General features: G+C 39.6%; 1 protein-coding gene across 1 annotated transcript; it reads left to right on the top strand.

Annotated features, from left to right (window-relative positions):
* Positions 1-750: 750 nt before the first annotated feature.
* lrrc1 (leucine rich repeat containing 1) lies at positions 751-26,166 on the top strand. The gene is made up of 14 exons (XM_063490878.1): positions 751-1,483; positions 10,534-10,651; positions 11,182-11,260; positions 14,516-14,605; positions 17,084-17,140; positions 17,229-17,292; positions 17,765-17,839; positions 18,024-18,168; positions 19,154-19,272; positions 20,399-20,482; positions 22,098-22,213; positions 22,728-22,894; positions 23,939-24,081; positions 24,552-26,166. Exons 1-14 carry the CDS (start codon positions 1,325-1,327, stop codon positions 24,708-24,710), a joined length of 1,575 nt encoding a protein of 524 aa, XP_063346948.1. The 5' UTR covers positions 751-1,324; the 3' UTR covers positions 24,711-26,166.
* Positions 26,167-26,893: the final 727 nt, after the last annotated feature.

Raw genomic sequence — 26,893 nt, forward strand, 5'->3', positions numbered from 1 at the left:
TATATTAGTTATTGTGTGTAGGCTTGTAAGAATAAAAAGGTTTTAAGCTCGCTTTCGAATTTAGCTGTAACTGACCTCAGGTCAGCTGGTAGCTTGTTGTGAAGAACAGGATCAAAGTAAGAAAGTCAAGACACTTAGATTTAATTCAAGGAAGAGTTAAAAGATCTGCCCCTGATGACCTGAGAGGTCTGACTGGGTTAAAGATACCGAGATGCACTGGGACTTTATGAACTATAATAAAAGGATTTTAAAGGTAAGTCTGTATTAAACTGGGAGCCAGTGAAGTGGCTTTGTCAGTTTTAAGACATTTTATTTGTACCATTTTAAATGAGATCTAAACATTGGATATATATTATGTGAAATTCATTGCTTTCTGTTTTTATATTGAGTTCACACAGTATTTCCACGCTTTTTTTGTTGTTGAATGAAATAAAATAAAATAAAATAAACAAAGCAGGTTAAAATAGTACAGGATAAAACACTGTAACCCTTTAAACCTGAACCATGGACTAATTACCAGAAAATTCTATTTTTTTAAAGTACTTATTGAACCCAATGGCATTTAAAAAAAGGAAATTAAATCACAATTTGCATATATGAGTAGTACAGGTCTCAAAAACTCATGTATCAAGTATGAGTAACTTGCAAGTGAGTAACAAGTTAAAGTTGTAGACATAATACAGGTTTGAACCCGGATAATTCACATACTTGAGGTCCGGGGTTTACACTGTGGGTGCCCTTCCCCCGCCCCGGGCCGCTGCCACTCATCTGTGCCCTATCATGGCGGCCCCGTGCGGGACGGGATCCAGAGGAGGGACCGGAGGGAGGAGCAGCCTGGAATGATGACGTAGGATTGGAATGAGGGAGTGAATTTTCCGGGTCAGAAACAGGACGGGAGAGGAAATTAACTCCAGGACGAGACGAAAAAAAAAGAAGAAGAAAAAAAACACACGAGTATGCCGCCCTCCTTTACACTGAGATGTAGCCCGTGTGTTTAACGCTTAAGAGGGGGCTTTAAAAAAGGCGGACGTTGGACGAGGAACCGAGTGGAGAGAAAAAACAGGTGTCTGCAAACTACAAAGTGAACCTACGACGGGGACTAGAGCACCCATGTTACTCGCGACCTGCGGAACGTTAGCTCGGTAACGTTACAGCGGCTGACTTACAGCGGGAGTTTCGGTGTTTACTTGCCTGCGAGTTTCGCCTTGCTTGTGTTTGTCGGTGGCTGTCCCGCCATAGCAATCTGTTGCATCTTCCACCACCTCCTCCTCCCCGCTGCTTGTTTTATCGCACGGGTACGAGATTTATTTCCACCTCCCCCGTGATGTTTAACTGTATACCCCTGTGGCGGTGCAACCGTCATGTCGAGACGATCGATAAACGCCACTGCTCCCTGCTCTATGTGCCCGATGAGGTTTTTCGCTACGGACGGAGTTTGGAGGAGCTGTTGCTGGATGCCAACCAACTCCGAGACTTGCCCAAGGTAAGGAGAAAGCAGCTTCCGCTCGCTTAAATTAAATGGCAGGTAACTGAGCTGATCTGGCACCCCGTCTAGGTGGGTCCGGGCACGAAAATTACACAAGATCAGTAAAGTGAGACACCGTAAGGGTGGAAATTTCCCCCAAAGATACACCTTTGCACCGCAGGGTAGCTAGAATTATGATTCACAATCTTAAAAGTTAAGCTCTCAGATATTCATCTTACACTATATATAGCACTGATACTACTATCTGAACTGCTGAACCTGTTTGGGCAGGTTATGATGACCTTTGTGTTTGTGCTTTTTCCTTACATATAGTATCTTTCTGCATGACAGAGAGCCATAAATGCAGATGATGTAGCTTATGTATATTTCCCCCTGAGAGTATAGAGTTAAACAGCACTGCTGCTCCAGGCTGAAATTTATCCATGGTATGGATGTCAGATTTTAATGAAGAGAAATGCAGTCATCATTTATGTGGATGTGGTTGCCAAGCAGGAAGAGGCATTCACTTCTTTAAATGAAACAGCTGTTTTTGCTCTTCTCTAATGCAAATGCTGAATGGCCTTGGATATGTGTTGGCGAAAGAAGCAACCTGTCTGCCGATAAAAGCACTGAAACCTCTATAAAAATTCCATCAAGAAGATCATAATTTTCTGTCTGTGGCAATGAGGTAGCTTGTAATAAAACCAGGAATAGACAATAGATAAATGATAGGACAATCAACACTGTAAGTGGGTATTGTACTATGACTACTAGTCTAGAGACACTGCATGTGCGATTAATTGTTTTAGGGCTATCTGATAGCACAACTTGGCAGCACAAACTAAACTAACTAACATAAATGGGTACTTTGACATTAAAAATAGCAATCTTTGCTGTGGGTTGGTCATGATCATGGCTGATGCTTCATCTGCTGCTAATACAAATTTGAAAAAACAAAACAAAAAATAGCCCTATCACAAGCTTGATATCACAATTTTGCAGAGACCAAGGTGATGCTGTCAGATTGCTTGTCCAAAAAAAAGGAAGCAGAATTGAGAAATAATCACGCTGACACCACACATTCACAAAGTTTTACTAATATGTACGTGAATGTAATCACTTAAGTGAGTCACTAATGGATTGTCTTGAAAAGTTCTGTAAAGCCAAACTGCTTTTCCCCCTGACATTAGATATTATGACTAAAGTACTGGTCCTTCATCCTTTAAGAGCAACCACGTATTTTGATTGCAGGCTTCTCAGTGTGACTTACAGTCTTGGTGAAGTTGGGATACACAATCCTAGTCTGCTTACATTTGACCTTAGAGATCTGGATTACTACTCAGAAGATTTATGTGTTTTTTCCCAAGCGCATGAATGGGTCGTGTAGACTTTTCTGGCTGAAGATACCTCACCTGACATTCGTATTCTCTTTAGCAGAAAAGTTGGTTTTTAGAAGGTGCCCTTGGTTCAGCTCTGAGTACATTTTAAGGTGGAGAAATTGTTACTTGTTCATGCTGTAACCTAGGAGTAGTAATTCATTGGGTTTACAGCTGTTCCCGACAAGCAAGACCTTCCTGAAGTCACGATGGGTCAGATGGAAAGCTTTGGTTCTGGAGGGCAGTTTTCTGCTCAACCTTTCTTCCTTGTGTCAAAAAGCTGAGATTTAGCCATTTTTAAAGCTGATCAACGTTATCTAAACAGGATGTACAGTGATTTAGTCTGCAGTTTTCAGAGAGCCACGCAGGAAAGAAAAGACCACAGAGAGAATATTTTTGGGTCTGGCATGAGCATAGAAACGTGATGGAACAGAGATAATGTGAGCAACCTCCCATGGCTGTGCCACACTGCTTACTTTGTCCATCGAAGAAAAGCACAGGAACAGGTATTCTGTCTGAAAACAAAGACTGCATTATGTGTTTTGTTGTTGCTTCACTAGAGCAATTGTGTGTTCTAGCATTTTCTAATGAAGTCATAATGAATCAATGACCTGAATTGTAAAGTACAGACTGATAAAGCCCCAAACAAATGCACAAAAAAGAGAAAGGAAAAAAATCCCCAACACTTGACAGACTGGATATTTGCACCAGACAGGATGCAGTTAGCAGGTGTAATCTCACTGTGACAGTGGACACAGAACTGTGTGACATTTAAGCTATTTCTACACTTAGTTCACAAATATTTTAAGAATGTTTAGGGGATGGAGGGATTGCATCATTTGCGTGGTGACAAGTGGAAGTGTTGTCATCAATGCCGAGAGAACCCAAGAAATGTTCAACTGGGCAAACTGTTGTATCCGTCCAGTTCAGTGCGCACCTCGCAATCTCGTCACATTTGCCTCGGAGGTGGCTAACTGATCGCACTGAAGCCTCCCCAATGTTATCGTTGTATTGACAATGGCATTACAGAGCCTTGACAGTAACGTATTTCAAGTCGCTTCTACACAGCAGGCAGATAAAAACATGCACGAGGCAGTTTTAATAGCAAGATAAAACAGCAAAGGTGTGTTTTTACTGTGACAAGATGGGGCAAGTTGAGCAGATGGTTTCATAGTTTTACCAAGACAGATCAGCTGACCAAGTCAAGGAACCTGAAGCGTGGGTTTGTGTGAGTAGGGTTAATAGTTAGGCCCTGCTTCTCTTTATGTTGGTTTAATTGTTTTATGTGCTATTTGTTGCCCAGGTACACGACTAAGTTTGCAAACTGTAACTCATGACTGTCTGTTTATTCAAAGTTCCCTTTGAGCAGCTGGCCCTTAGAGTACACACATCAGGCTGGCTGGTAAACAGCGTTCAAACGAACAAACTGCCTGCAGAGACAGAATAGGAATGCAAGACTAGCTAGCTGTTGAAATGCACTTGCCTGTTCATCCAGTTTAAAAATGAATGCAGTTTCCAGCATTCTGAGCTTCACTGAAACCGTAAGACACAGAGGTAGCGGTGACTCTGTTAAAGGTCTTTGAATGTTTTTTTTCTTTACCTGTGTAAGCATCAGTTTGTAATATCAGACACAACACAGAAAACCAAAAAGCATTTAGTAGAGTAGAAACTATGATGACAGCCGTTGATATGAAAAGCTAAGAGCGGCCGATCTGGCCTTTACTGGGAAATTTAAAATAACTGTTTTGCAGTTTAACAAGAAAGTTGAGGACAATGCCGCCCTGATGGGTAGCTGAAAATTAACCTGCGAGGACACGTCCAGGAGAAGTCAGAATACTTGATGACTTTCAGGCTACTGTAAAGCTGAATAAATGAAAACAGACCGATTAATCAATAAGTCAGTCAACTTTCAGTCCACTGAAAATTGGTTCTTGTTTTTGATCACTGTGAATCTGTCACAGTAGCATGGTTCATATGTTTTTACTGTAAATAATCTGCAGATTGAGTGACAAAGTGAAAACAGGCGCTAGTTTTTGGCCTCGGCAACCTTTTAGAGATCTGGTGTGCATTCGTTCAGAAAATACAGACACAGTGACTGTGGTGATGGAAGGAAGAAGCAATATCCGGTCTGAGACAGGAAGCTGCAGGGTTTATGACCCGAGTTAAGTGGTAAAGAAAGTTGTGCTCGGAGTATTCTGTGATCTACAGGAAGAACTGTCATAAAGGTAGTGCAGTTGTTGGCTGTCTGACATGCGGTTGAGACGGTTTTAACTCTCGCCTATGCTGCGATATATAATACTATAGCCTACACTGCAGTGAATTAGACTCCACAACACATTTGACACTCATGTCTTTCACTTAAGCTTCTGTGCTTATAGGATTGTGCCTGGCAGTCAGTTTTGCTAAGTGTGTCAACATGTAATAGTTAAGTTAGTTTAATGCAGTCTGTTGTTTGTATGGACTAGACTAAAATAAACAAAGATATTGTAAAGTAATTGTGTGATTATGTTTCCCGTTTGCAGTCGTTTTACCACAAAATCCCTTCAGACTGCTGCTTATGTTCTAACTAGCGCTGCTGAAGGTGAACCTGAGGATTCAAACGTCGAGAATGGTTAATGTTTTCTTGACTTGCCCTGTTTTGGTTTTTTGCGTTTCATACATGGGTGATTGTTTGGGGCGGAGCGCTGAAAACCAACAGGAAGAACAGGTTTGCTGTCAGGGTTTCAGTTAATGCAGGACTCTGTCACAGTTAAAATAAAAGGTGGTAACAACACTGGTACCGGCTTTGCATTGCTCCCCTTTAACTCTCATTGTCTTTATTGTTAAAAGGATTTCAATGAAACTGTCTCTGTTTTGTCCTTAGCTGTTCTGAATCCTTGACATTGAACCTGTATGTCCTTCCCGTGTTGATTGTTGTGTCATAAAAGAGTTACACAGGAGGAAGTCGGATAGAGAAAAACACGCTATAATCGAGTTTAAAAAAACAAATTTTCCAAATGTGTTAAACTTTCAGTTAGTTTCCTGGTTGGAAACATGACAAATCTCCAGGTGTCCACTTGTAATATAGATACTGGCTTAGCAGAAAAAAAAATGCACCCACGCAAATGTGTTTTTTAGTGAAAGTGAAAAGAAGGGGTTTAGGATGCAAAAGATCAGACATATATTGGACATCAGCTCTGTTTGATTGTTGAAAAGACAGATTAAGAGGTGTTTAAATGTCGTTAAGAGCTTGGAATAACATGTGCATTTTGCAACAGGGTGGAGTTTGACTTTTGGACTCGTGGGTTTTATTTATTGTGCACGGATTATTACAGTGTGATCTGTATCTGGATTTGGTCTGTGGATAATGAGCAACACATTTACACCTCACTGACAGTAACTCAGATCGGATCTGCTGTTGATTTGGCAGCTCAATAACATTATCATTGTATTTGGTGCTGCCTATGGTTACAGCTTTTTATATTGCTTATCAACATAGATAGCATCTGTAGTCTTTATAAAGTTTAAAGGTGGTGGTGTTTAACTTTGAGGAAGTGGCACAATTTATTAAGTATTAGTCAGAAATCATTAAAGCTGGTAATGTGCTGAACAGGTAAGTTTAACTTGGTAATCATAAGCTGCAGGCATTGCCTGTGTGCTAGGCAAACAAAGGGGAACAACTGTCTAGTTTCCTCTAAACTGTAAAGACAAATTTTTCCCATAGCCTGCAGGGTTTCTCTTCAAATAAGAGAATTGTTCCCCTAAAAAATGTTTTGTTAATGAAATGAGTAGCCAAAAAGTTTGTACTAAGCAGCTGCAGTATGAATTCATGTAGTTTTCAGTGGATTACAGTTGTGAGGCATTTTTACATTGAAGTTCAAATACAGTGAACCTAATGTGTTTGGAACAAACCGGACATGCAGCTCAAAAGAGAAGAAGTGGTTGGTTGATTTAAATGATATGTACAAAGTGGATGAACCCTCCTGGCCTCTTGGCACACCTTGTAACTCACAAAGCCCAGAGGGGAAGATCAAGAGTTATTCAGTTCATGCCAAAACATTAAGAGAACCCCCCCTACACACACACACACGCACACACGCACACACACACACGCACACACACACACGCACACACACACACGCACACACACACACACACACACACACACACACACACACACATTCAAGGCTCTGCCTGTTCTTGTTATGGCTGTCAAGTATGTGCCTGTGATAATTGATTTTTGCATTGTAAAGAAGTGTGCTGGCTTTCTTTCTTTTTTGACCTTGTGTCTAATATCATAGTCTGAAGGACACAAAAAAGATCAGAGGGGCCTGTGGTGAACGTAGCCTGTCGGTATTTTCTATTTTGCTTTAACTGTTTTAAGGTAATCAGTGTTTTTATAGTTATTTATTTTATTTCTTTTGTTAATTCATATTGTATTTGGAGTTTTTATTTCCATTCAGTTTAGGACCAGCTAATTCATTACTTTCAGTATTTGTTTTAGTCTTTTGAATTATTTATGTGAATGGAGGGTATTTGTTAGGGGTGAGTTGATATTACAGTGCAAACAGGCTTACAGTCACACAGACATCCCAAGTTTCAATAAAGTACCAAAGCAGACGTGCGCCAGAAAGCAAGGTTAACAAACCCGGAGTCTGATCACGAACTTCTGAGCTCGGACAATTAGACTCTGCTTTTAGTATGATCACCCTGAGTTAAACATGCGCGAGGGAAATTTTTAAAATGGAGCTCAAGGATTGACTGTTTACAGGTAAATAAACATCAGAGCCTCCATTTTACTCCTTTGAAACTGTAAATGTGACTGCATGTCAGTGGGGACCACAACGTTTATCTTTAAAATACAAGAAAAAGAATTATATAATTTATTATGATCCCTTATTAATATAGATAAAGTTGTAATTCCAGCTGAATTTTATATCAAATTTGTAATTTTTTTAAAAATAGAATTTTTCATCTCCGGTTTTTTGTGCAGCTCCCTTTTTGCTGCTAATTTCACCTAATGACAGCTAGCAACCACTCGCCAACCCGCTGGGGATTACACATTTTTCCTTAGTGACCGGAGTTTGCCAGGGGTAGGCTGACTGGTCTCTAGGCTTGCGTGACCAGGATTGCGTTACATCATCTTCAACAAAATTCCTACAATGACAGGAATTTATCCAAGATGGTGACAGGTCACAGCATGAAAAATGACTCCTTATCAGTGTTTATGCGTCTGAAGTTTCATATAGGTTTATTATCTACACAGTGAATAACACATAGTAATAGATAGTAGAAGGTTCAGCACAGAGGAAATGGCTCACAGCCTGACCGCTGCCTTACTGTACACAAGCACAGCGTTATGAAAACACAACCTATAGATCTACAATGCCCAGTGATCGCCATCACTATCCTGTCCTAGAAAACTAACATCTAACTGGGATTTCAGTGTTTGCAAAGATGTACATTTCTTAATTAATTAATTAGTTAATGCGCTCTGATATGAGTTTACAAATCGATTGTATGAATGTGTTTGTACACCACTCTGCATTTAATCATTAGTTATTATTAATCTCTGGCTCTCTGCAGTGAGTCTTCTGTGCTGTCTTCCTCTCCTCATCCCCAACCGATCATGGCAGGTGGCCGCCCCTCCCTGAGCCTCGGTGGTTGGTTGATTGCTGGGGTTTTCTCTGTATTATTGTAGCATCTTTACCATACAGTATTAAGCACATTGAGGGGACTATTGTTGTGATTTGGCACTATATAAACAAAACTGAACTGAACCGACTTGAATGAGGAAATAAAAACAGTGGGTCATACAAATGCATTGGGAGGAGTTCAAAAGAGTTGTAGTTTAAATTAATACTCTTTCTGGAAAGTCTACAGTACTCTTGCCAAAACTCAAAGTTTAAGCTAAACCTGCTCTCTGGAGCAGACCTCAGGCAGGTTGTGTTGACAAATGTAAGTAAAGTCACTAAAACATAGGCTTTTAATTTATTTTCATTTTAATTTGATTCAGTTTTGTTACTTTTTCTGTGTCAGGGAATGTTGCTACTATGTAACAAATTTCTAACAGTGAAACAATTATTTTTCATTAAGTTGGAATAAAATAATAGTGCAAATAATTTTTTTACAGTAGCAAGTTGATGGAAGAGTCATAAATAGCAGCACATGCTTTTCATTGTATTTAAGTTCTCCCTCTTTACAAGACTTTTTCTGAGTGGTTGCTAGTAGCCGTTTTGTTTTCGTTCAAGTTTCTTGTCATGTGCTGCTTACTTTTCAAACACCTCAGCTTAAGTAGACACATGACTAACAATAAGCAGACATTTTGATGTGTCATACTAGAGAAAACACAGATGTTAATACCATTAACCTCCTAAGACCCGACCTCTTTCATGGCATGAATTTTTATTTTTTGTTTGCTATTTGGGTTGATTGGGACCTAAAGAATGTAAAAACAAAGAATTTCCAGGTTTTGTTTTTTTTTTTTTTTGTTTTTTTTAACCTAATTCTTGTTTTTGAGAAAAATGAGATCCACATATGAGGACATTCATTTCAAATTTTGATAGAACAGTGGCAGTATAATGTCCTCGTAAGTGGATATCAAGCCTTATAGAGAAAAATTTAGTATTTTGGTGTAGACGTCTACATATGTGGACGCCAGGTCCTAGGAGGTTAACGTTGGCTCTGTTCTGTGTCCCAGTAAGCCCCGACAGTGAACCACCATAACAACCCCAAGTTCTAGAAACCGCTAAATATGTTCAGCTTTCTTCATTGTATTATTTACAGCTGTGACACAACCGTGGCAAAGGTCTGTAAAGTTGTTTGTGATAGGAGAGCCGTATATTTATCATGACAGACTTAGGTCATCAAATATTTCAAGACACAGAAAACTACTTGATGTTAAGCGTGGGGGACAGGCATAGTGGCTTTTGTGTGTGTTTCTGCAGTACAAAATCAAACCTGTGAAAGATCAGAATAACAGATTTTAAAGGATTTAACAATTGCGTTCTTGAAAATAAAACCTCCTTCAGTATTCAGTTTTTCCTTCCTACAGTTGCCTAGTTCGTCCTTCTAGTGATCATCTGATTGTTGAGGTTTTCTCTCTATTGGAGTTGAGGTTTTCTCTTTATCTTACAGTAATTGAGGAATCAAGGCAACTTTTGTTGTGATTTGGCACTATACAAATTGAACGGAAGTAAAAATGCATTTAGTCTGTTGTTGTGACATTGTGGCAAAAGTAAAATAAAAAGCTCTCAGACTGTTTTTGTTTCTATTAATTTTGTAATCCAGTGTCGTACAGTTTAATCATCACTTATTATTCATCTCTGGCTCGCTTCCACAGCATGTCTTTTGTTCTGTCTTCCTCCCCTCACCCCAACCGGTTACGGCAGATGGCCCTTCCCTGAAGGTTGTTCTGCTAGAGGTTTCTTCCTTTTAAAAGGGAGTTTTTCCTTCCCGCTGTCGCCAAAGTGCTTGGTCATAGGGGGCCATATGATTTTTGTTGTTTTCTCTATTGTATTATTAAAGGGTCAACCTTACAATATAAAGCGCATTGACGCAACTGTTGATGTGATTTGGCGCTGTATAAATAAATAAAACTGTCATGAATTGAATTCATACAAGAATGAATCTTTGACCAGGTTGTGTAATTTGAATGTTAAATATCTTGAAGCCTATTAATAAATCTATGTTTTCCCCCCTTCCATCTTTCAGCAATTTTTCCAGCTGGTGAAACTTAGAAAACTTGGCCTGAGTGACAATGAGATCCAGACAATTCCATCTGAAATAGCCAACCTTATGCAGCTGGTAGAACTGGATGTCTCTCGAAATGGTAAGCAGAGTAAACACTGGTATATCACATGGCTAAACCACAAAATAACAACACAAGTAAACATGTTCAAAGGCATTTCATCTGTCACTGCTAGAACAGGTTTTTACACAGAAGAGCTCAGAAAAAGAATTGCACTTACATATTTAATTGCCATTACAAAAACTAATGCCACAAACAAATTTAAAGATAAATTGACTTATTCTTTTTGATATACTGGTGAGGTTCCTTCTGTAACAGAGCAAGCCTTTCTCAGCTGTAGCTGTAAAGACCTCTTAAGTTCAGAGACAGCTTAAACAGTCACTGTTCAGGCCTTGAATCAATGGTTTGAAACAGTCATACATTCTGATTTGGAGTAAGTACTCAATAATAGAGCTGCTGGATAGTGAAACAGCTTTGTTCTACATAAAAACACGTATTATTTCATTTATGTACTTTTCATTTTGCTGCTTTTTTTTTTTAAGTTGGTACATTTTAAGACCCAATTGCAGTCAATGAGCAGTGTTATAATCAACATATTTTCTCTTGTTCAGATATTTTGGGCATTCCAGAGAGCATTTCATACTGCAAAGCCCTCCAAGTGGCCGATTTCAGTGGAAATCCATTAACAAAGTAAGAATTTGACATACTTTAAAAAACATTACCTGTGATTGTTTTTAATACTTTTACAACAGTCTGCATTCAAGGGTTTTCAAACAGTACATTTCATATGTGTTTATTTTTAAATGAAATTATATATATATATATATAATTTCATTTTCTGCATTGTGTGGTGTTAACCTCTCTGCTGTTAGTAACATTAGTAATATTTATATACCTGGCAGATTGCATATTTCCCATACTCTGCTTTTCCATGTGTGGGTGAGATCATGTCTAATTTGCACCTCAGCAGGGGCACAAAGCCACACAAGTTTAGGAAGTAATAGTGACGCTTTGGTGTTCAATACTGTTAAAGTGCACACACACACACACACACACACACACACACACACACACACACACACACACACACACAACACTACTTTTCCAGAGTAGTAACCTAATTTCCCACTCTTCATTCTACATCAGCCCTATTTTAACAGGTTAATAGTAACACTCCAGGGATGACTGGACTGTGGCTTTACAGGAATGTGACATCATTTGGTTATCAGTCATAAATTCAATGGAGCAATAAAGCCCAAACTAGCGTGTGTGTGTGTGTGTGTGTGTGTGTGTATGTATATATATATATATATATATATATATATATATACAGGGCTCGCAAAATTTCAAAATCCCTGGTAGCCCTTCGGGCAGGGACTCTTCAGTTTTTGGTAGCCCAAAATAAATTTAAGTAGCCCGAATAAAAAAGGCAGCAATTTTTTTTATGTTTTGTTTCCGTTACAATATGATACTTTAATGTATGATATTGTAACGGAAACAAAACATTAATCAAAAAATTGTTGAAACACAAATTACAATATTGTATAAAAATTACAATCATCAAGTCAAATACTTGGTTGTAATTGAACAGAAATTTCTATGAACTTGTAAGAACTGTACAACAGGAATCAGTCTGTGTCAGATCCTGAATTTGAAATTTCCACTGGAGTCACAGGTAAGAGGCAAGTGGAACCAAGATCTAGGACATTTGCTTTTTGAAGTTTGCAAAGACTGCTAAATTTTGCCAGTGGTAGTTCACTCTTTGCAACATAGTACGCTGTTCTAAACAGATTTTTCAGGTTGATTTTTAGTATGTTATTTGCAGACTGAGCAATAATCCATTTCTTGCATTTCTCATGGGTTCTAATGGGGACCTTTCTTAAAATTACTGGTCCCAGTAACAAAGGCACTTGTCGACTCAGAAATCGAGGGAAACCAACAACACACCCGGCAGAACATTATGTTATTTACACGGGTGCACATAAGTGGTCCGCATGTGCGCATTCGCTGTCACAATAAAAGACGCGCACCAGATAAGAAGTTGCAACGCGCGTTTGCGTCCATATAAAAGGCACTGTTTTTGTCTGCTAGAGTGGGATTTTCATGTCACATTCTGCACCAAATCTCTGTGCGTTCATCATTTGTTTAAAGCCAGCTCACCTCCTGCAACCACTTTTCCTAGAATACGCGCTTCTTTTGTGGTTCGGACTCCATCTGACATTTCTTTGGAGGTGGAGGAACACCAAAGTAATTGCTTAAAGGAGCTTCTTCGACATCTTTAAGACTTCTAAACAAATGTCTGTCCTCCTCCAGAAAATCTTATGGACGCAAACACGCGTTGCAACTTCTTATCTTGTGCGCGTATTTTATTTTGACAGCGAATGCGCACCTGCGGACCACTTATGTGCACCCCTGGTTATTTAGCTTGTCATATTCCAGCCACAGAAATTCTTTTGTCCATGAAACCATAAAGCTGCACTTTCTTTTTGCCTTATAGTCTGATTTGTCATAACTTTTCCGTTTTGTGGTAGGCTTTTCTTTGGCTGTCACTTCTTCACACTGACCGGTCTTATTTGGCTCAGCAGAACTAAAATATATATCCTGCTGCCTTTACACACGCACTCACATAACGCTCAGCGATTCTCTGCGCGATCAACCTCTCACATGTTTAAGCTTCCTGCGGGAGATTTCACTTGTCATGTTTGATAGTAAACTAACGATTGATAAGACGATGTCAGAGGAATTGGTGCGCAAATTATCGTCACTCACCAATCAGTACTGTCGCTCTCTATACACAGTTCGCGCGATTGCAAAGTGAAAGCAAAAAACAAGCGCAAATTCAAATGCGATTTCAATATGTCACATATAGGGCCGCTCGATTATGGCAAAAATGATAATCACGATTATTTTCACTGAAATTGAGATCTCGATTATTTGATGATATTTATTTAACAATAACAATGTATTGAATAATGGCTTTAAAGATTGTCAAAAATAGTATAAAATAGTGTGCAAATACAGATAACAGTGCAAATGTTTGCAATATAAAAAAATAAAATGTAAACATCTATGTTTAGTGAACTTTGCCATGTCGCTCTGTGGTGCAGCTACGACACCAAAGTTTACACACTATGTCTACTTGATCCACGTCTGACTCCGCGAACCCATAATGTTTCCACACCACTGAAGGGTTTTTTTTTTTACCTCTCTTTTCAACCAACGGCAGTCACTCTCCTCTCCAAATAACTTCTGCTTAGCTTTCCGAGCTTCCCTCTGTTAGCTCCTCTTAATTGTTGTGCCGCGTGATCGAAACGCAGAGAGGTGCGCTCGATTTGCCACACGGAGCAGCGCGAGAGTAAAGCACGAGGGAGGTGCTAATAATCGGCTCAGTCATTTTTAATGATCGTTGAAAGCCCAGATCGTAATTTAGATTAAAATTCGATTAATTAAGCAGCCCTAGTCACATATTGACAGTGGTTCACCGATGCCAATGACATATTTACCCAGCTACATTTCCGAAAGAATGCAAAAGCATTGACATAAATTTTTCCTTCCTATGATAGCCCGACGGGCAGGGCAGGGATAGATTCTGGTAGCCCGACTGGAAAAATCGCTAGCCCCGGGACGTCGGGCTAGCGATTTTGCGAGCCCTATATATATATATATATATGACAGACTAAGCAGACCAGTTGTCTTTTTCCATTTGTCAGTGGTCTGTGTGGTGCATTTTTGGGATATGCATACACATAATAACACCTAAACTTAAGGTTGCGTATGGTCTTTTGTTTAATATAAAAAGGGCAGAGATGATAAGCAGCAAACACAGATAATGGCAGCAAGGTCATCAATGCTAAAGAATACTGTCTGAAAGATTGAAATGTCTGGATCAAATTATACTGTTAATTCTCATGGATTCACTTTGTGTCTTGTTGTTTGTTCATCCAGGTTACCTGAAAGCTTCACGGAGCTGAGGAATTTAACCTGCCTCTCCATCAATGACATTTCATTGCAAGTGCTTCCAGAAAACATTGGAAAGTAAGTGATTTAGCACAAGTATGTAAAAGTTAAAGTGTATATATATATATTATCATGAAATCTGAAGTGTGTCTAATGGTAACATACTCTGTTCAGGATGAACCCGAATCTTTCTAAGCCTACTAAGGGTTTGTTCTGGAGAGTTTCGATGCACTGGTAGACTGATGTTTATCCAGTTTAAGGGTGACTTGTGTCTGATAATATCTCACCTGCCTCTTTTTGCATTTTCAAGTCACATACCTTGCTTTAGTCTTTGTGATCTTGCCAGAAAGGAATTTGATAATTACTGTAACAAAAGGCACATATTTCTGTTGTTTTAATGGCACCCTCAATTATGTGGTTTGTCTGTTACTCTGCTAAAACAAAGCACTTAGCATAAGCAACAACATTTTTACTTTAAAACACACAAAGCTCCAAAGTATTCCTTTAGGGTGCCACTTCTCTGCGTGATAACTTTGTCTAGTGGCAAATTGTCGAGGTTGGCCTCCTACACAGCCAATTAACACACAGTATGTTCCTTCTGGAAAGCATTTCAAAATCTGTGATGCTCCCAGGTCATTATTCTACCTCCCACTATTCAAAGGTTACACCGTTAGAAACATAGAAGCAGGTTTCATTTGCAATATCTCCTTTTGCCGTCATTTCGTCTTCTTCAGAATCTCCTCCATATCACCGTATCTCACAGGCGAACATACCAACCACATTACTCCTTACCAACTCATCAGTTAGCGTCTTTTGCCTATGTTCATAAAAGACAAAAATGCTTGTTTGGAGATGGCATATAATCCAGAGTAGTTAAAGGCATGCCTGCCAACATTCCCAGTCCCATGGGGTCCCTTTTTAAACGTTGAGATCAGTTCTAATTGAATTTAATAACAAAGCTATTTGCTTTCAGGTCAGAGTGCCACAGGAGATATTGTAGTAGAGGTTTGGTATTTTAAGGTAAACTGAATTGGAGGCCTGACAGGGATAGGATTATTCCAGATGTGTGAAGCTGTTTGACTGTTTTTCTCAAGAACGGTTCTCTGCCAGGTTTTCATTTTGCATCTCACTCTGGGTCTCAAAAAAAAAAAAAAGACAAGAAAAAAACCTGTGGAAGGATTACTGTTTGATTACAGAAAGTCTCTGCTAAGAGTAACTCTTAAAGCTCCTTTCTGAACTGAGCGGCTTCTGTCATATTCCAGGTCTGCTTATAACACACAATGCCACAGCAACCTTTTCAAGTGATCAACAAACCGAGTCTTTATCATTACAGTTCATATTGAGGTGTCAAACTTGTTTTTGAGGGTATAGGGGAGGTCATCAGATGTCATCTTTATGGGAAAAAGAGTTAAGGGAGAATGACAATTCAGCCTTTAGAAGCAGAATACATTTGATTTTTTAATTTCCAGTGTTTGTACTTGCAAGCCACTATAATCTTCAGACTCTTCTCAAAAAAGTGCAGACCAAATAGATAGTTGCTTTTCATATTGTTCACGTTTTTCTCTATGATATGAGATATATATGGCTGAGTTTTATTATTTTGATTGCACAAACTCTTAGGATTGCCTCTCCCCCCTCTTTCTGCCTCATGGTACGGCATGTTCCGCACATATGCCCAATATTTTATCTCGCTTAACACAATGGCTTAAGGCCTGCTCTCTGTCAAAAGGAGAAGGTAATGAAAACCATAGCGCAGCTGGAACAGGATGCCTTGGTTTTTTAGAAGTAGATAAGATAAATGTCCAAGGGGTTGCACGGCAGCAGCGGTTTATCTTGTGAGATGGGAGTGTTTGCTGACGTGAAATGGCACGCATAGAAATCGGAGAGTTGAGCAGTAAGGTGGCGTGTTTCAAATCGAATCTCAGGCACGGTGCGCTGGAATTGGGAAGATTTTCTTTTGTCTTTTTAATATCTGGTTTTAGTGATCTGCTGCGGTGGAAGCAAGGTTAATGAAAACTAGCAGCAGTGTTGGAGTTTTGCATAAATTAATTTATTTGCTGCTGCGTCTGTAGTTTTCCGCAGTGAAATTGCTAACATGCAAGGAATGCCGGCTTGGCGTTTCAGTCAAGGGTGTGCTGTAAAAGGCGTCGTCTCCCTGGTCCATCAATAATAACACACAAAGTCTAACCTATTTAGAGTTACTTCTCGTAAACAACATAGACTTTGTACTGTTCTAGACGGCTACTCTTATAAAATCCTATACCAGCTAGGTGCATGTATAGCACGAAGGCATACATGAATGGCCAGAAGACAACCCTGTCCTTTGGTCTGCGATGTCTCTGTTTTTTGCTCTTCATTTAAAGTAAGCAGACGTTGTTTATCCTGCTGCAATTTTACAGCCTCGATAAGATGGACACGCCTCCAAACTACTTCCTGTTTTCAGATGTCTGATTGCAAAAAGACTGTCTATGGCCATTTTTAACTGTCATTTAAACTCATTGTTTTAAAAACACTCAGTAACATGTAATCATCTTTCTTTTTTACCTGTCATTGCAGCCTCGCCAATTTGGTATCACTAGAACTCAGAGAAAATGTATTGACATTCCTACCAGAGTGAGTACTCATTGCTTTATGTGGATATGCATGTGTTCCTAAGCATTTTTCCATTTTTTTTAACTTGTCTTGCACGTGTCATCCACAGGTCATTATCACAGCTTCATAAACTTGAAGAACTCGACCTAGGCAACAATGAACTCTACTCTTTGGTGAGATTTTTTTGTTTTAACCCAGAAGAATGCTACAAACACAACTTTTCTCTTTGCCTTGTTCTTGTCATGTCCGAGTAGATTAGCATCCCTCGAGAACAGCTTTCACCTCTTATCGTGCAGCTGGGAGGATGGCCATCTGTTTTCAGCTTTGGTTTTAAGTTGTAATCTTATGTGAGAGGTTTAACTCCGATGGTGAATGAGGCACTGGCAGATCATGCAAGGATGAGCTGCCAAGAATTGTCTAACGGAGATGGTGTTTAGAAATTTGAATTGACTCTTTGCTATTATGCCAAAAAGCAGCACAACAGGTGCAGTCATATTAAAGCAAGCAACATTGTATTGGAGGGAAACTCATGTTCAGTTTAAAGCAAATAACTTTTTCTGCTTTGTCCCTTTTTTTGGTCTCTTTCTCTTTTATATTTTCCTGGCTCGCACTCTTATGGTTCCTGCATTTCTTCCTCCCACGCAGCCTCAGTCAATAGGCCACCTTGTCAGTTTGAAGGACTTGTGGCTGGATGGAAACCACTTAACAGAAATACCTGCAGTAAGCTAATCATGCATTTCATGTCTATGTTTTATAGTCTGTTCCAGTATTACTGCTAATCATAAAACCACTGTCATTTGCATACTGTTACATATATAAAGTTTTGAAAAAGACCGTCTCTGTTCCTACTCCTTGATCAGGTTTGCCGTTGTATTATTTTAACATACACAAGTTTTTGCCTTAGGAACTGGGCAACATCAAAAGCCTGCTTTGTCTGGATGTATCAGAAAACAAACTGGAGAAACTTCCAGAGGAGATGGGAGGCCTGGTGTCACTCACTGACCTGCTAGTATCTCAGAACAACATTGATTCTCTACCAGAAAGCATTGGTATGCATATGAATTTGTCAGCTCTTTGATTGTAATAAATCTGAAACATAATATGTGGTTCACAAATGTTCTTGGGTCTCTTATGTTTTTAAATGTATAATAATAAAAAACAATTAGTCATGACTTACGATCCACCAGAGGTGTGTTAAAGCGAGCAGAGAAATCATCTTTGTCTGTTGTCATATTCTTGGTGTGTTTGAGATGTTTCTGACCTTAAACCTTTTGGGCAGTAGGTGTGTAACCAACATCCAATAACAACTGTAGGTCTAACCCTAACCCTGTCTGTTTGACAAGGGTGGGGCTGAGCTACACACACACGTAGAGCAGGATGAAGGGTGACTTTTGTCCGCATTTACACCAGTTGCCCTAGAGCAGTGGTCCCCAGTCTCCGGGCTGGTTCTCGAGTCGTTTGGAACCAGGCCGCGAGAGTTGAGGCTCAGATGTGAAATTTATGGTTTTCAGGATTTTTATCGTTAACTCGGTTTCTCTGGGTCTTTTCCCATGTTGTAGTTGTGTGTCTTATTTTGAAAGAAATATTTACACGTTACCATAGCGACCAGAGAGCATTAAGGGGCAAAGAGGAGGATGTTACTCTCAATGTTGTTGGCGCATTTCAGGAGGACGCTGCTAATAAAGTCACACAATTACACAGTGAATTCGCCTTTATTATTATATTTACAAAATACCACAGTTTTTGTCTTGGTCGTATTATTTTATTTTGTTGTATTTATCCGCGACACCTTAAAGGCAGGTCCGTGAAAATGTTGTCTGACATTAAACCGGTCCGTGGTGCAAAAAAGGTTGGGGACTGCTGGATTAGAACACGACTACCATGAAGATACAGATAAATATGCAAACAACAGATCCCCAAGATTGATGCTGATATAAATACCTCAGTTGACTGACTGCCTTTCAATGCTTACAGGGTTTATAATGTTTAATGTATATCATGTTCAACATATGTATATATTTTCTTTCTCTGCAGGAAAACTACGAAAACTTTCTATACTAAAAGTTGATCAGAATCAGCTGGCGTATCTTCCAGAGAGCATTGGCAACTGTGAAAGTCTTACTGAACTTGTGCTCACAGAGAACCAGCTACAGGTTTGTTTGGGGTCTTTTTCAACTTCATGGATCCTCTTTAAAAACAGATTAATGAGCTCATGGTCAAATGGAAAAACGGCTACAGCCAAGGTTATTGTGCAAATGTTTAAACTAAGCCTAAGGTAAGCCTTGGTAAACTAAGTATTTACCAATAAATATACACTCAGTGGCCACTTCATTAGGTACACCTTGCTAGTACCAGAACTGTCTTAATTCTTCGTGGTATAGATTCAACCAGGTACTGGAAACATGTGCCACAGAGATTTTGGTCCATATTGACATGGTGGCATCACACATTTGCTGCTGAATTTTCAGCTGCACGTCCATAATGAGACTCTCCCATTCCACTGCATCCTAAAGATGCTGTATTGGATTAAGATGTGGAGACTGCGAAAGCCATTCGTCATCAGCCTGAATAAGGCAGAGTGGACTTGTGCTTGTGCTGACAGCCTTAGTTTGCTGTTCTTAGCTGTATGGAGCAGCACCTGGTGTGGTCTTCTGCTGCTGTAGTTCATCTGCTTTGAGGTTCAACCTCAGATGCACTTCTGCATACCTCGGTTGTAGCGAGTGGTTATTTGAGTTTGTGTTGCCTTCTTAACAGCTCGAAGCAGTCTGACCATTCTCTGTAATCCATAGACATTGGTATGTGGGAAAATCCCAATGGATCGGCAGTTTCTGAAATACAGCCATGCCACCTTCAAAATCACTGAAATGATCTTTCTTCCTTATTCTGATTATTATGCCTGAATGCATAAGCCAGATTTAAGATATTTTTTTCTTTGAAGACATGCAGGAGATGGACAAATTGATTACAGTTAGGTTTCTCAGGATGCACACACTGACACACAGTGGTAGCAAACAGTGAAACAGAAAGTATTGTACACATCATCACCAGCGATAAGTCGGCCTGTTTTTATGTTGTTGTTTTGTGTGTAAATGACATGACGACGTGGGCAACACAGTGCATGAAAGCACTACATGGATGATTTGATTGACTTTATTGTCCTTGTTTTATGGATAAATTGATAAGTTGCTTAGTAATGAGAGAAATAAATATTTCTATTTAATATAAAACCGAGCAGACGCTGATGTTTCCTCTAATTTTTGTTTTGGTTTATAATTACAGAGCTTGCCGAGGAGTATTGGAAAGTTAAAGCGACTGTTTCACCTGAACTGTGACAGAAACCAGCTACTGTCTTTACCCAAGGAGGTAAGCTTCTTATATGCCACCTGACAATGCTGGTGTTTTGAGAGCAAGCTGGCAAACTGCTTATTCAAGTTTATAGCCGCACTGAAGCACTTCCTTTCTTTGCTGGTAAATGACACAGATATGAATCTCTTGGGCCTTTGCTGTTACTGGTTTTGTCACTTGTTTGCACAGGTTAGAGTGGAAATTGAAACCGAATCTGTTTTGTACACACTGATGTAATGTGGTTATGCCAGACTGCCATTATTGTAATATGATGCTTTTCTGCAACTGTTATGAGGGAGTTAAAGCTCAAACCGAGGTTCATTCACATTTGACTGGACAATGCTCTTGCTTGTGGTGCTCTCTCATTTCATTTTTACTGCTCGGCCCCCCGGTTTGTTCAGCTTCAGCTCTGTCTCAGTGTGTCCTTTGTGTTTGCATGCGACATTCTTCTCTAACCTCTTGTCTGCGTAAGTGAAGGCTCGCTCGGTTTAAAGCTTCATCTGAAAGGCTTCTTGAAATGTTGGACAATGCCCCTGTGTCTAAATGATGCAAAGCCTGCAGTGTTTGGGGAAAAATAACAGTAGGCACACTTGGCCTAGATAATGAATCCATGGTATCACTGTTTTGCATTGCATGACATGCCTAACAGTGACAGTGTTACTGTGGCGTGTGTATTGATTTGAGCTTTGCTCAGCTACTTGATCACTGGCTAGGGCTGGACAATTAATCAGATTTTATTTTCAATTAGGATGTTGGCTTCCGTCGAATACAAACACAAGGTGATCGATAATTATTGTGTCACATTGTGTTTCGTCGTCACGCTCTTGTTTCGCACCGGATTTCACCCTGAAGGCACTCACTCCCCACCAATCTGCTGCGTGTTTAGCAAAAATAATTAGTTCATAAATTTATTGGTTTTCTTTAAATCTATTGTGTGTGTGTGTGTGTGTGTGTGTGTGTGTGTGTGTGTGTGAATAGCTCCACCATTGGCCCAGTTGTATTAACTTTATTGACTCTATTAATTGATTATTAGATGCACAGCCCTTTCTCCTGGATCTGCATGGATGGAAACCGGTGCATTTAGAGCCCTTATTCTCCAGCAAGGACAGTGCCTTGGTTGTTTTTGCTTATTTTTACTCACACATACGCAAGTAGCTCAGTAAATTTGAACGTTTCTTTACTATTCTTGCGTGTAATTGCTTTTAGCATCTTTACCCATTTACTTTACCCTGCACCTTTTAGCCCGATTGGTCTAATCTGTACTGGTTAGTTTGTGCTAATAAATATATTGCAGCTGGAGTTCAGCCGGCACATTGTTTTCTCTGGCTACCAGGCCTAATTGTTCCTAATTTTAGGCCACTCTGCCACATCTTATTGACATGTAATTGTTCTTCCATCAAGATCACTAAACCGGGGACAAAGTTTCCAAATGCTGGCAACAGATCTATCGTGCTTTTTATTGCTGTGGCATTGTTAAAAAAACATCAGATGTGCATTTAGACTGGATTCATAAAGCTATTAAGACAGACTTGTATTGGCAGTTGTATGTGCGTGTGTTTACTTATGATTAACCATTTTAACTTTGAAGTGCCGGCAGCCTAATCATGTTGTTGTTGTGTCTCCTGTTATTAAGATTGGCGGCTGCAGTAGTCTGAATGTCTTCTGCGTACGAGAGAACAGGCTGACGAGGATACCGTCAGAGCTGTCGCAAGCCACAGAGCTGCACGTGCTCGACGTGTCTGGGAACCGGTACGTTCACTCATCTCGAGCTGGCAAAGTCGGATTGTCAGTTTATTCCGTCTCGATTAAAAAAAACAAACCAAAAAACATTTCATAATAAGTAGCAAAAACATGGTTTGTGTTTCATTTTTATGATGCTGTTTTATAATTAAATACTTGGTTTCGGCCTGCTAATCCCTGAAGATCATCCTGATATTTTGACCATGTTATTCAGTTAGTCAGAGGTTGTTTTGACCTTTTTTCCCCTGCCTGTACCTGTATAGCTCCCAGCTTTGTCTAGAACGAAAGCTGCAGATATCTGCAGCTTGAGTCACACAAAGACACGTTCATCTCTGTGTCTGGAGAGTGTTTTCCCTCCTCCACATAAATAAAACAACTGCCATGTACCTCATCCAAATGTGACACCTTTACTAATTCACACTGTGCCCACAGCAGTGTGTATGTTTTGGAAATAATAACCAGGAGGTATCTTGGAGGTGGGGGGGTTGTGTGGGCAGTGATTTATTTCCTGTTTGTTTTTCAGGCTCACCCACCTGCCGCTTTCTCTGACGATGCTACAGCTGAAGGCCTTATGGCTGTCAGAAAACCAGTCGCAGCCGCTCCTCACCTTTCAGACTGATCAGGACCCTAAGTCAGGCGAGAAGGTGCTTACCTGCGTGCTGCTCCCTCAACAGCCAAGTGATGACAAAGGTAATGTTATTCATCGAGTATAAGCCTGAGATAATTATGGAGGTTTGAGTGATTGTTTAACTGTACAGAAAAGCATTTTTCTCACTGGTTGATTGAAATCACTCTGCTTCTTTGCATGTGAGAACTTTGTGTGAATAAACATAGAAGTGGATCAGCGTCTCCATGCTCTTGAAGTGATGGGCTTCGTCCAGAGTGAAATAACTTTGTGCTCACTCTGAGACATTTTTAGTAATGTTCATCGTTAAGTCTTGTACCGTCTCCTGCAGTTTTCGTGACATTATCACATGATCTGCTTGGAGAAGCACAGTGTGTTCTGCACCCTCTGATCCCTTCCTGCAGTATCTGTCGATTATAAGGTCCTGTAAGGGATCACAGCGCCTATAACAGATCAGGCCCTCTCTTGTCCCTTGAGGCCCTCCTTCAATATGTTTTTCAGAAATGTTGTGGATTGGACAGCTAAAGAGGCTTAAAAGCGCCTGGCTTGCTGCCATTAAAAGCTCACAAACTGAGTACAGAGATGCCGCTGACGGCTGGCTCTATCGCTGCCTGATACAGCAGTTTATTGTAATTATTTCTTTTTTTCTGTCCTGTCATTGACAGATTTTCACACAGATTTGTAAATATTTGTGATATGCTTGCTGATCACTTTATTTTTCATGTTGTTTTCTGCCAGCAAAAATAATTAGCGAATTCATCCGTTAATTTTGAGAAGTGCTGCATTTCTCCTGTCAGAGAAATGCTGCTATAAAGCTGGTGGAAGTTGGGGAAGTGAGGCTGAGGTTGGGGGCAGGGAAGATTGTGTTGCTGTAAGCCTGTGACTAAGCTCGGATTTGAAATGGTGATCTGACAGTTTCAGGCTCGCTCATTAGCACTGGACAGCTTTTATTTCTTGTGTTTGCAGATTGCAAACAGATTGCAGAAGTAATCGTAACCATACCGATTTTGATCTGTTGAAATGTTTGCTTTCAGCTTGTACTAACATTTTTATGTGTATGTGAATTCCAATAATATTAAATATGCTGTTTGTTTTAAAAACAACCCCAGGCTCTGATAATCTTGCCCGCTGCGGAGGTATGGAGAGCTTGGTGAATGACATTGCTAACGAAACATGGGACAACAACGCCGTGAACAGGACCAGCGTCATTCACTTCGTAGATGGAGATGATGTCGACGATGACGACGATCCGGTGAGTCCATAGGCTGTATATAAAAGATGGATGCAATCTTAGAACTCCCATTTTAAAGCAAGATTTGAACATTTGAGCACAATTTAATTATTTAGCAAGCTTTACCAAGTAGCAAGCTTGGTTAGCTTAGTTTCCATAGATTTTAATGGGTGTATGTCCTCATCTGTATTAAATATTACATAAATAAGGTTATGGGGATTGCCTCAAGTGGCTTTTTCAGGAACTCTGATCATTTTATATCCACAGCCTTGGGGTAAGACAGTCATACTAAAGTGCTACAAATTACTGGAAATAATAATAATAATATTTTCTGGGATATTATTTTGACAAATCATGAATGCTAGGCACGTGCATCGACCATCACAGTCTGCTGTCATGTAAACATTGTTCTTCAGCTCTCTCCAAGGCAGGGCAATTTAAGCAGATTTTAAAAAGCATCCCACTAATTAAATTCTGTTTCATCTACACAGGGAACACTACTTCGGCGGGCCACGCCTCACCCCGACCAGCTGAAGAGTATGAAGAGAGCAGCAGAGAACCTCCGCAACGACATGAACGCCGCCAAAGGCCTGGACTCCAACAAAAATGAGGTCAATAACGCTGCGGACAGCGTGACCACGTCTGTGTGACCTTTACCTCAGAAATGTCTTTTACCTCCTGTGTCTCGCCGTGTTGTCCTGCACAACCCAGTTGCCCCTTTTCTCTTTTACCTACAAACCCTGGTGTGGCCTACCCTTCCTGTGATTAAACCCTAGGGCGCCTGTAACCTTACTCTATCTCCAGTCCTGTGTAAATCCCACTCAGTCTACCAGGGCTGCTGTGCCTTCCTTTTTTTAAAAATTATTGTCCACAGGAATTTTCTGCACAGAGAGACTCCTTTTAAAAGACATTTTAGAGATTTATTACTTTTTTAAATGGCTCTTTTTAAGAATATAATTTAGGTAGTTGCACTATTATAAGTCTTTATTAATGTGGTCAGACCTTTTAAATGTATTATTATATATATGTTCTATATATTTTTTAAAACACTGGGTGAATACTTCTTTTTACCTTTTGGGCAAACAAACCAGGATTATTATTTTTTTTTTTTTTTGGACCTACTGATTAAGGATTATTGTACATACTCTTGTGAATATTGATACTTTTATACTTTTTGGCAGCTCAGATGTAAATAAAATGTATAGCAAATTTCTTAATCATTTGCAATTTTAAAACTTTTTTTTCCCCTTTTGCAAACTTGGTACATTTGTCTTTCTTTGTTTTTCTTGGTTTAAATCAAAGCAATGAACAAAACACAGTCACTTATGTCTTATTCAACCAATATAACTGTGATCGGATGAGTGGATGGCCTTGGATCCTCGTATTAATCTATGAAACATCTAGACCCATAATTTTGGAAATAAATAGATTAATTTAGTTTGGATTTAGGTACCGCGCATTACGCATCTGCAATGTAACTATGCAGAAGTAATAATGCTATCTTATTATAATATGTGCTGTGCTTCACTGCTTTGCAATCTTTTTCAAATAGATGCCAAAAACAGATGTATTTTTCTTTGTCTTTAACAAAGAGTACTGTCAAGAATAATCATTGGAAGTTTGAGGTTTTTACCACAGTGTCAGCATTCTTTACAAATGTAGTCGATAAAGTTCCTTTTCAATACACTTTTCAGCTTTGCTCAAATCTTGTTCTTGAGATGGTACACGATCAGTTGTATCATTTTGTTTTTAAAGTGAAAAAAGTGGACCAGGGAAATTGGTTCAAATGTTGGTTTTAATGTTTTTAGCTGTTTTCTGATCAAACTGCACAAAACAGATCTCAAATAGGTGGTGAGCCTGGGGATTTGGATGACTTTCTAACCACTGATCAATAAAATGAGTGCAACACTAAACGATATGTTTGTTTTTCCTTTAATTTCATTAGTCACCCTGTATAATTCAGATTACAATTTAATATTTTCTTCTTTTTTTTTTCTAATTGAAATACATTTGGTGGGATCTATCTCCCTGTCCAAAAATAATATATTTTCAAAGTAAGCTTAGAGTGGACCCGTCCATTTTGAATTAAAACCTTTCTTGACCCTTTCACGCTTGTTCTGTCTGTCTGGAAGTGCATGATGTTTCTGTAATGCTCTGCAGGCATGACTTGTTTATCCTGCATGTGCTGCATGTTGTTCTGCTGCTGGCATGCTTCCACTTCAATGCATATATATGTTTTAAAACGTTTAAGGGAATACTGAATCATCATGTAACACAAAGTCAGGTAAACTTGGGGGGATATCGGCCTGTCTAGTTTATAGACTAGTCTAAGATTTATAAACTACTTTGAATCCATTTCATACTTTGGTTCAAATGAAAGTGACATCAGGTGACCTGGAGAGGCAACAAGAAGATAACCCCCATTAGGTAATGTTTTTTTTTTTTTGTAAGTGGTGGCCACAGATCATCGCTCTCCTTATGCCCACTGGACCGATGTTTCTTCAGTTTTGCTTTCTGTGAATGTCCTCACCATGACGGGTAGCGTGAGATGGTACCTGCAGCAGAGTCAGGTTGCACAGATAGACCAGCTCCTCCAGGATGGCATATATGTTGTTACAAGAAGGTTCAGTGTGTCTCCTGGCACAATCTTAACACTGTGGAAGAGGCAACAGAAGCTATATACAAGAACACCTGGACAGGGGCCATGGAAGGGATCAACCCAGCAGCAGGACCAGTATCTACTCCTTTATGTGAGGGGGAACAAGAAGAGGACTGCCACAGACCTTGTTTAACAGTGTGCCTCCTGTTGTCTCCTCCACACTGAGACTAAGTG

The sequence above is a fragment of the Pelmatolapia mariae genome, linkage group LG13, assembly GCF_036321145.2.
Source record: "Pelmatolapia mariae isolate MD_Pm_ZW linkage group LG13, Pm_UMD_F_2, whole genome shotgun sequence".
In the NCBI taxonomy this organism is placed as follows: Eukaryota; Metazoa; Chordata; class Actinopteri; order Cichliformes; family Cichlidae; genus Pelmatolapia; species Pelmatolapia mariae.

Coding starts and splice junctions, on each gene's coding strand:
- lrrc1 (XM_063490878.1), top strand. CDS start 1,325: ATGTTTAACTGTATACCCCTGTGGCGGTGCAACCGTCATGTCGAGACG. Junction 17,141..17,228: donor GTATTGACATTCCTACCAGA/GTGAGTACTCAT, acceptor TGTCATCCACAG/GTCATTATCACAGCTTCATA. Junction 22,895..23,938: donor ACAGCCAAGTGATGACAAAG/GTAATGTTATTC, acceptor AAACAACCCCAG/GCTCTGATAATCTTGCCCGC.